Source organism: Cannabis sativa, chromosome 4 (assembly GCF_029168945.1).
Source record: "Cannabis sativa cultivar Pink pepper isolate KNU-18-1 chromosome 4, ASM2916894v1, whole genome shotgun sequence".
Lineage (NCBI taxonomy): Eukaryota > Viridiplantae > Streptophyta > Magnoliopsida > Rosales > Cannabaceae > Cannabis > Cannabis sativa.
This window is the reverse complement of record NC_083604.1, coordinates 68,866,949-68,878,651: the sequence shown is the minus strand read 5'-3', so window position 1 is coordinate 68,878,651 and position 11,703 is coordinate 68,866,949. Positions and strand designations below refer to the sequence as shown.

Here is an 11,703-nt window from a genome sequence, read left to right as displayed (position 1 = left end):
TACTTAAGTTTAACTTCCAGTTGTAAATAAATACCTAAGTTTAATTTTTGGCGGAAATAATACCTAAGTTATAATTCTGAAACTTTTGTAGGTACCTGACTGTTAATTATTAAGTAAATTGCCACGTGGCAATTTCTGATTGGTACAAGTCATTAAATTTTTATTTTTAAAAAAAAAATAAGTTAAATATACCAATAAGAAAATAACACGTGGATAATGACATAATATTTAACGGTTAGGTACCTACAGAGTTCCAAAAATATAACTTAGGTATTATTACCGCCAAAAAATAAATTTAGGTATTTATTTTCAACTGGGATTAAATTTTGGTATTTATGCCGCAAATTACTCAAATTTTAATAAACAATAGCATAGGAAGGCACGGATTGTTCCCACTTCCCAGGTAAGTGATAAATCTAATTAACATTAAATGAATAAAAAAATTATTAGAAAAAGAATTGAGCATAGGTTCGAAACAAAGGGTTAAAAATAGATTATTTTGATGAGAGACTATACTTAAAGTGTTTATATCCAACTATATTATTAGATAAGGTTTAGAACTCAAAAACAGTTTTATATCCAACTAGATTATTTTGATGAGAGACCATACAACTTTTCCAAGAACCCAACCGCTGATTGTGCAAGGAGTGACAACACAGAGACTATATAGGCTATATTGCAGCCTTAACACACAACAAAAATTGTGTAATTGTACTACTATAACATTACCATTTTCCCATTCCAATAACATAAAAGCCCACACAAATAAGTATGTTCTCTAATAAAACATAGTATCTTTCATACTAAAAGCTATAATAATATTAATATTAAAGGTTAAGGAAAAAAAAAATATACCCAATATTTTTGTACCTCGCTAGAAAAGTGTACACAAAAATGGATCCAATATTTTGTGATTCTTAATTGACTCGTTGTAGGTCGAGTCTGAGAAACCTGGACAATGGACATTGCGCGCAGCAGTGATGGTAGTTCTTGTTGCTTTATAACTCATAAGGAGAATAAGTTTAATGCTGATATGGTTTGAAGAAAAAAGACTCGTACATCTATTTGACTATTTCTACTTTAGCATTATTGAATAAATATCAATTTACCTACAAAAGAAGAAAGAAGGAAAAATGAACAATGTCAAATGAAATTGACTCATAATGTTTCGCATGTGAGTCGTGAGTGTATTTGTAACTTGGGAGAGTGAAATCTGCTGCAATTGTTATGACTTGAACCGTTGTAATGCAATTGCAGTGTCCTCAACAGCACATATAAATTCTTGGAAGCACAAACTTTTTCAGTTGACCCCAAGATATAACTTGATTAGCATATGAACACATATGATATATCCCAGTTCAGAGACTACAAAAAGATCCACGAAACAACTTCTAAATACAATGAGAGAATTTCTACCTGATATCTGAGAAGGAATATAATGTCAAATGAGACAATAAGAATAACAGCGTTACATTGTGAGAATCATGCAGCAGCGACCTACCTATAATTCCTCTAAAAAGTGAGTTTTGCTAAATACCATAACCAATCTTTCTGCTCAGGTCAAAATCTCAGCCATTGCCACCAGTGCGCAATTATATTACAGAGGCATTTGGAGAAATGGATCAATATTTGGACTGAGTCCAGATTTTCAGTCTTGTCATTGCCTAGTGAACCAGATGCAATTACGTTCTCATTTGGGTGACAAGTTACTGATATAACTGTATCAGTGTGACCTTCCAATTTCTGTACTACTTTCCTGCTCTATAATTCCCACAATATACACTGTTGTCTTCAGATCCACTAACGATATATTTCCCATTTGTAACGGAAAAGGTAGCCGAAGTGCAGTATTTCGAATTAGTATGACCAGTGTAGGTCTTCAAAAATTTGCCCTTTGAGAAGTCCCAAAGCCTCTTTTAACACAAAATCAAGTTAAAAAATGAGCTCTGAAACAATAGAATGAAAAGAGGCCACTATGGATGGAATGACAGATACATTTTCAATATACACTATCACGTGCAACTAATCTCAACATATATTGTTAAATATGATAGATTTCTACTTAAAACATTCATGGTTAAGATTATTTACAAGTCATAGTGAGTAATACTAATTTGAGTGTGCAAATTGAGTGTATTATACGAAATCCCTTTATAACCACTACATGAGATGCCAAAACCAAGACCAAGCATTGCAAATAAAACAAGAGCTAAAGATAAAACAAGAGCTAAAGATAAAGATACAAAGCTAGCAACAGGACCAAATTAAACACAAGCATTAACAATTACACCACAGTCTACAAGTTCTAAATCCTAATTCAACACTTTGCCAAGCTTCAAGAGTAAGTCCTAAGCTAGAAAGCTCAAGCATATAACAAAGAGAATAAAGCGAACTAGATTGGGAGTACTAAACAATGAAAATGTGAAAAGCTAGAGCAGGAACATTTAAATAAACTTCAATATGGATTAAAAGAATATCAAAGGTAACAACAATACTTCCCACTATAGCTTTCAGTTTTCTAAAGAGTAAACCCAACCATAGTTTTTTGTTCCTTCCTATCTCTATTCTTGGGTTCTCACGTATTCATTAAGCATTTAGATTTTTTATATTGAGAAACGTATAAATAAATAAAGTATAACTCAAACTTGAACTGAATATTGCAACCTAAACCTAATAGAAAAGCTTACCAGAGCATTATCCAGAGTCCCAACAAGGATGAACCTCCCATTGGGTGAGAACATGACAGATGAAACAAGGGGGGTTTTCATCATCGATTAGAGTCTTCATGCAATGCCCAGTCGAAGCATCCCAAATCATACAAAGCCCATCGTAGCTGCTGTAAACAATGAGGGACCCATCACGGCTGAAATCAACGGCGGTAGCGGGGTCAGAGTGGGCAGGCAAGACCATCAAGCACTTCCCGGTCTTGCATCCCATAGAACATCTTTTCACCCTTCTTGGGCATCAATCAAAACAGCATATTCTTAGAACATCTTTTCTTTTTCTAATTATGGGTTGAGAAATGCACATGAACCTGTTAAGATAAGATGGTGTGGCTCACTCACTCATGTCTACTTCAACCACCGACTCCATCCACAACTTTTCCTAATGTCGTTTTTCTGCATCAATTTTCTAACCTCTGCTACTTCTGCCCATAAACCAGCTCTTGCATATAAATGAGCCAATGTGACAATAGGTGCAGCATTAAATGGTTCCATCTCAATGAGCACTTTGGCAGCCTCTCTCCCTAATTCTACTTCGACATATACCTTACAAAAACCCAAGAAGGAACTCCACATTACATAATTTGGACTATAAGGCATTTCCTCCATTAACTCTTTTGCCTTCCTCAGATGCCCATTTCTTGCATACAGGTCAACCAAGCAAGCATATTGATCAAGTTCAGGGACGAGCCCATAATCCTTGATCATCATGTTGAAGTAATCTACTCCCCTTTCAAGAAAACCTACATGATTGCAGGCAGTCAAAATAGCTGTAAAACATATATGGTCTGGCTTGATCCCTTCTTCAGTCACCAAATGATCAAAGAGTTCAAGTGCTTCTGACCCCTGACCACTATGAGCATATCCCATGATCAATGAAGTCCATAATACTGTATTTTTTTCAAGTGTTTGATCAAATATGCAACGAGCTTCATCAATGTTGCCACACTTTGAATACATATCTATCAAAGCACTGGCTACAAAAACATTGCTTTTTGAGCCCATTTTAGTGACCAAAGAGTGCACTTGTTTTCCTTCTTGGAGTACTGCGAGACTCCCACAAGCATTAAGAACACTCGTTAAAGTATGATCATTTGGACTCAAACTCATGCTCCTCATTTCCATGAACACCTTTAGAGCCTCTTCACCATATAAATTTTGTGCATAACTTGAAATCATGGAACTGAGTAGAACACCATCTTTCTCTGTTATCTCATCAAATACAGACTTTGCTTGATCCATTTCTCCCCATTTTGAATAACAATCAATCAACGAGCTGGCCACACAATTATTATCACTAAAACAAAGTTTGATAACATGTGAGTGGAGCAAAGAGCCTTGTTGAAGCCCCTCCTTTAACTTTGTACATGCACTTATAACACCAACATAGGTAAAACTATTGGGTTTGATTTGTGAACTAAGCATCTCTTTAAACCTCCACATGGCTTCTCTTTCATGGCCGTTCTTTGATAACCCAGAAATTATTGATGTCCATGACACTTGATCATGTTGCTTCATACTGCAAAAGACCCTTCTTGCGTCGAAAATGGCATCACATTTTGCATACAAATCGATAAGAGCAGTGTTGAGAAAGACATTATGTTCATATCCCATTTGAATAATAAGGGCATGAATTTGGAGACCCAAGCGCTGGTTGAGAGTCTTGGAACAAGTATTCAGTGCTGAACATAGTGAGTACTTCGTGGGCATCGTTCTTAGGCAGTTCTTCCTGCCATAAACATATGTTTTCAGAAGCAGAAGCAGAAGATTGAGCCTAATCTGGTTTGGAAAATTCGTCGAACAGTTGATATGCAGCTAATAAAACAGCCTCATCCTGATGATGAATTGGGGAAAGGTAACCTTTTTTTTATTGATAATCAAGTACTTGCTACCCCATCCAATGTGCTGTGGTCAATAGTTCTAATGCAATTATTGATCGACGATCAGCCAACTTAGAACCATCCATTTCGTCTTTTGATTATAGTCAGTCTCATAAGGTAATAAATTAATATAATTATTTCTTATTATATGATGATTACTTGATTAGGGTTGGTGTCCAGTGTCCTAGATATATTGTTCACGTTTTGTTTAACCTTTGGAAATTAATGACCTAAAATTAAATATTATTGTTTTTCTTAAACTAAATTAAGTTTTACAAAAGTATTATTTTATTCGGGCTTTTTTAATTTTACACTTCAAAATAGTTTTTTTTTTTTTTTGCATTTTTGCATTTTTACGAAATTCTACATAGAAACCCCTATTGCAACTAGCACTGCAATCTAAATTGCAACAAAAAATCGTATAGAAACTCCTAGTGCAACTAACACTGCAACCACTTTAGAAACTCAAACCGTAAATTTGAAGAAAAAAAAGTTAAAAAAATAGTATATGGGATAATTCTCTTATTTTATATATCAATATATTATTTCTTAAAAAAAAATTATTTTTATTCACAACAAAATAAAAAATATACATATATAACAAAAAAAAAACATAAGTTAGATGTTTAATTAGTCATAAAAATTACAATATTTTGTGACTAAATATTTTTTAATCATAATATTTATCATGGTTATAACTAAATTAGAAAACAAATCGTGTTTAGTGTGCAGTTATATTTTGTTTAATGATACTTAAGTCATAAAAATATATTAAATTTTAAATTTTGATATTTTTTATTTTAATAATACGAGTAACTATTTTATTATTTTTTTAATCAATTTGTAATTCATGTTTCCAGAAAAAGGACACGTGTACTTCCAAGATCTAAATTCAATTAACAAGCGTCCAGTATATAAGCCCAAACAAGATATTTGACCGAATTTACTAAGTTGATCCATCAGGGTTCTGGAAAGGCATCTCGTCCAAGCGATAAGAAGAGCTCAAGGAAGAGATCATCTGGATACTTTCGGCTCAATCAAGATAATAAATCGAATTTACTAAATCGGGCCATCAAGGTTCCCAAAAAACATCTTGTCCAGGCAATAAAAATATCCTGGTGTATCAATGATAATCTAGAAAGGTAATTAATCAGTCTCTAGATGTCAAGGTTGATTCTGTGCTTATTTAATATTGAATCCTACCACATTAGGAATTCGTTTCCAAGGGTGATTCCAGAAATCAAGCATTCCATATAAGAAAATATGATGATTGTCAAGCACTCAATAAATTACATTTATTTCACACAGAAATGACACATATTTTTCACCTGCCGTCAAGCAGATCCCACATAAGCATATAACAATAGCCTCATAGACTGGGCCTCATCAAATCGGCTTAATGTCAATATATTATTTATATTTACGCCATCATTGGACCACGTTTATATAGAAACTCTAGCCTATAAATATAATGACAATCCTTCATGTAAAGGGTTCGCAATTTATTTCTTACAAGCTAAGGCTGGAAATAGGGTTCATAAATAGTGGACAAACACTTGTGTAATACTAAAAGTCTTTCTTAGCCAAATAATATTGACTTGAGAACTATAGTTCATTAATACTCAAATGATTTATAAGTACACCGAATTTATAATGATGTAATAATTAGCGATGTGGTTTACTTACACTTTGTATAAATGGAATGTCTTTTCCAGGACATAAGTAAAGTAAACTTGTATCAGATGTATTATTTATACATCGGATTGGACCGATATTGACAGTAAAAAAGATATTGTAAACTTACTGTTATATCTTTTCTAAGTCAATGTCACTTAGTTGATCTTAGGTCAATTGATCTCAATTTTGAGATGATTAAGTTCTAGCTTAATTGTACTATACAGGCTCTTTGACTTGTTTGTTACTTGCTTACCCATAGGACTAGTCCATACTTATATCTTGGGAATTCGGTAGTGCAATTGAGTAGGGGTGTTAATCATAGATATAGAATCTATAGCTTCTATAACTATTTAGAAGTGAAACGATAGTTTCTTTTTAACTTGGCTAAACACGATAAATGATAGAGTGCTCATTTCAGTAATTATATTAGTTTACTGAAATATCATTTACAAGTAGCTAAGTGTTAAAGATAAAATACATTTAAGGGTAAAACGGTAAATTTATCCCTACTCAATGTAAACTATCTATATTGGATCATTGATTATTTATATTGTAACAAAGGGTAATTCATAACATATTTATATTTGTATATAGAGCGTTGTATGTAATCAAGAGTACAATTTTAAATCTATAATGAAGTCGGGAGAAATTAATAAGCTACGAAATTTACTTGGTAAATATCAATTCTACTTATTAGGAGCTTGGTTTCATAGGCTCACGGTCTTTGCATTGTCTAGGATAATATAATCTTGTAGACTCAATTAATTGATTTATTTATTCAACTATAATTTGAAAATTGATTATGTCAAATTTCAAAATTTTTTACTACGTTTGACTAAATTGAGAAGATAAGAGAAATATAGGTCTATTTGTTTAATTATGACAAATTTGTGTTAAATTAATAAATTGTTATATTTAAAGTTTTAATTTATAATTATTGAAAATTAAATAATAATTTAAATATATATAAGGTTTTAATTATTATTTAATTAATTAAGATTATTATTATAATTATATTATATATAATTATTCAAAACATAATTTTGAAAATTTTGTAATTTACAGTTTTGACTTGTATATATATACACTAGGTGGATGTTACGTGTAGAGCCACGTAAATGTTAATTTTATTTAAGTTTTAGTGTTTTTTTTAAATTTTGGTAACTAATTTTGAATTATTATTTAAATAATTTGTTTTATAAATGTAAACTCGGTAAGTGAACCATAGTTGTGTATATAAACTTATGATATGTACATTATTATTAATAATAAATAGTATGTTAATCTCAATATATTCACACTCACATAATAATTATTCTTAGGAGGCGTTTGGTATAAGGGGTTCAAAATAATCTGATTAAGGGAAATATTATGAAGGAGAATATGATTACCTATAAACTTATTACTGTGTTTGGTTATATCCATGGGAATATCTAATTAGATTACTGTTAATTAGATTATAGTATTTGGTTGAGCACATAAATCATATATATTATAATAGAAAAGTTAAATAAAATAAAATAAAATAAGTAATTATTATTAGGGCTGAACATTTTGAACGGGTTTGACCCGAACCCGAGCAACCCGCCCGAACCCGAATTAGTGAACCCGCAAAAAAAAATTTTAAAAAGTTTCGGGCGGGTTGGGTTCAACCCGGTACCCTTCGGGTGGGTTGGCGGGTTGAGATTTTAGGGGTACCGGGTTTCGGGTTGAACCCGCGAACCCGCCCGCCAACCCGGTTTATAAATATATTATATATATTTTTTTTATTACTCTTTTTATATATATATAATATGGACTTTAGATTTTTATGGACTATGGATATTGGATATGGATGTATTTTGAAATATTTTAGTTTTCACTTTTATCATGATTCATGAACATAAATATGAAGTTTGATTTGAATCTTTGATAAATAAGTTGTTTGTTTATTGGTTGGATTGATTATGTATTTTTTTTCTTCAATAATAGATACTATGAACAAATTGTTATATTATATATGCTTAATTTAATAAATAAAAAAATAATAAAAAAAATAATTATTTGAATAAAAAATTAATTTTTTTTAAAGAGTTGACCGAGTTGACTGAGTTGACCGGGTCAACCCGCCAACCTGCTAAACCCGACCAACCGAAACCCGCCAACCCGTGACCCGCCAACCCGCCAACCCATGCCCTATTCGGGTCCGGGTTCGGTTTCAAATTTTTGAACCCGAAACCCGCCAACCCGAAACCCGGTAAACCTGCCCGATGTTCAGCCCTAATTATTATATCTCTTTTATGTTAATTAAATATAAAATAAAATAAATATTCATAAAAATTTATATAATTAATTAATAAATTTAATGTTATTTTATTTGAGATTAAATTAAATGAATATTATTCACATATATTTTTTTTTATATAATATTACATTTATTTATGTCAATTATTATAGTAATTGAATAAGTATAGATAAAAGTTATACTTAAATAAATTTTAAGAAAAAGCTAAAATGAAAACAAAACTTCATGCATTTATTAATTGTTGCCTCTGATTTTGTCCAATGTACGTGAACCAACCAGACAAGGACACATGGACACAAGGGTTTTAGCACTCAAATTAATAGCTAAGTCTTTGTAAAGAAAGGCATTATCCTGGGTATGCCTCCCGGAGAAGGCATGCAAGGTTTTCTATGCTCCCGGAGATCAAGGTGGCATCAAAGCATCTCCGGGAGATGTCAGGCTTCCTCTGAGCAGTCATCTTACATTTAATGTCGCATGGGAGTAGGCGTGTTGGAACTGCCACACGCAATAAAGTCTGACGACACAACCCCAGATCTGCACCTACAAGACTATGACCACTTAAGTCTAATGACGACTACTCTGTGAAGAATCACATCAGTCAAAAGAGAATAAGGACAACCCACAAAAAATTCCTACAGCACCTAGGGATTTGACCATGCATTACCCATGGTATATTCATTGGGAATACATAACTTTACTGATAGTTACAGAAATACATGTACTATAATTTTGGGGATCATCCCACAAAAACACTATAAATACCCCCTCAAAGCTCATTAATGGGGGTCGAGAATTCTGGATTGCATAAGTGCAAGAAGAGTAAATACTCACCAAGAACATTCTCTATATTAAATACACTCATAAATATACAGACTCGTGGACTAAGGCTCATTAACGCCCCAACCACGTAAAAATCTCTCTCTTAATTTCTTACAGATCTCTAAACTCTTATTATTTTATTGGTTGCCGAAAACCTCGGTCAACATTAATAAATAAGAAAATAATCTAAAATATTTAAGTTCAAAAATTATATTTTTTTGCGTTTATTAATAATAAGTAATTTTATTAAAAAAAAAAGCTAAAATAAAATCCACTCTAACATTAGGAGTAGATCAAACTCACTCTAACATCCCTAAGAGGAAATTAAGTTTAAATTCTTCTTCTAAAGTGAAGAAGTAATCGATGCGGGGTTGATTTGAAATTAGAAGTTTTCTGATTTTAAGTCGTTGCGAATTTGTGAGTCCATCAATTTTTTTAATCTCTTCATATAGATTCATTCTCCTAGCAGCACCATCAGCTTCATGTTGAAAACAATCAGCAAGTTTTCTAATAGAATCACTTGCAGAAGCTTGCATAGTACTAAATTCTTGCACTGAATTAGAAAGTAGTTCAACCGATGGATATCCACTATTTGATTTTCTCTTAGCCTTTTGAGCTGAATGACTTGATGGTATATTGCTATTCATGCTTGCATTAGCATTTATCTCATCAAGTGTATCAAAGGGATCATAGTCATCATTCCAACCATTATTCATCTCTTCTGCAATTTCATCAAGTGTTTCAGAGAATCCCATTGCACCATCTCCAGTAGCACGATCTTTTCCATACACTATAGCCAGTTCATTATAATACAAAAATGGCTTGTTTAATAATCCTTTTGTAGTTGGATGACTCTACAAAATTATATAACATTAAACAAAAAAAAAATAATGAATAATTAATTAAACAATTAATGAAATAATTTTTTTTATAGTAACTAACCTTAACCCACTCATCAAACACAATTTTATCAGCTACCACACATTTGAGCTCCTCACTCCAACCAAAACCACTAGCAGAAGGTCCCAACATATCAGAAATTGTCGTATATTGTCTCTTCAATATCTTGAGACGAGAGTCAATGTGTGGCTGTGCTTTAATTCAAGAATTTAAAATTCTCTCATTCATCATTTTTTTCAAGTTGTTGCAGATATCCAGGCTTTAATGTACCATTATCAGCCTTTCACTTTCCGCTGTTACACATATCTATCAAGCATTCCACCAACTTTAAATCTTCTATGGAAGTCCATTGATGTATTTTTCCACCAATTGGCGTTGATTGAGAAGTGGCTTCCATGATATCTCCTACAAGTTAATAACTTATTATCAAGAATTAAAAATAAAACAAAATAAAATAGATATTTTAACAAACATTGATAAATATCTTGATCAACTAAAAAATAATTCATCGTAAATAAAAAAATATCAATTACAACTCTTTACAAAAATTAAGAAGCATTTAAAAAGTAAGTTTTAATTAGTAATAAAACTTAAAACTATCAAAATAGGATTTATAAACGTCGATTTCCTTGCCATTGCTCAAACATTTCTCTAGCTAAATTATCCCTCCAAGCTATCCAAGCATTTGATGGTTCAATATATGTGTAACAATCATTATCTGCATAATCACCATCTTCGTCACTATCATTGCCATTATCATGATTTGTGTGCTCTAAAGGGTCCATATGCATTTCTCCTCTAATCAAGTTGTGAAGAAGACAACAAGCTAGAATGATGCGACACTGAATTTTTACAGGATAGTATGATCGACCTCTAATAATCGCCCATCTTCCCTTCAACAACCCAAATGCTCTTTCAACTACATTCCTAGCAGATGAATGTCTCATGTTAAAAAATTCTCGAGAACTATTTGGAGGGTGTGTCCAATCATTTAAATGATAGCGATGTCCTCTATAAGGTGTCAAGAAACGTTCACCATTAGGATACCCAACATCACATAAGTAATAATATCCTACAATTTATCAAATATAATTGTAAGAAATCTTATTTAAGATGAGTATCAATAAATAATAACTAACAAAAGAGAAAATAATTTCACCTTGTGGAACTTTAAATTCGTTCCTGTTTATAGCATCTCGTAAAACTCTAGAGTCAGCAGCTGAACCCTTCCATCCAGGCAAAACATAAATAAATTTCATATCTTGTGAAACTACTCCTAATACATTAGTAGCAATTTTGTTTTTTCCGGTTCGATATCTAGGCCTATCTAAAGCTAAGTCATTAACTTTAATATATGTCCCATCTAGCGCCCCTAGACAATTCTTAAACTATTTCCACCTTTCATCAGTGCAATCATCAC

At 32.1% G+C, this 11,703-nt stretch overlaps 1 protein-coding gene across 1 annotated transcript; it reads right to left on the bottom strand.

Moving 5' to 3' along the window:
- Window positions 1-1,275: 1,275 nt before the first annotated feature.
- Window positions 1,276-4,836, bottom strand: LOC115712221 (pentatricopeptide repeat-containing protein At2g33680). Its single transcript, XM_030640478.2, has 2 exons — window positions 2,688-4,836; window positions 1,276-1,913 (listed from the first exon to the last, which is right to left on the bottom strand). Exon 1 carries the CDS (start codon window positions 4,431-4,433, stop codon window positions 3,072-3,074), a length of 1,362 nt encoding a protein of 453 aa, XP_030496338.2. The 5' UTR covers window positions 4,434-4,836; the 3' UTR covers window positions 1,276-1,913; window positions 2,688-3,071.
- Window positions 4,837-11,703: the final 6,867 nt, after the last annotated feature.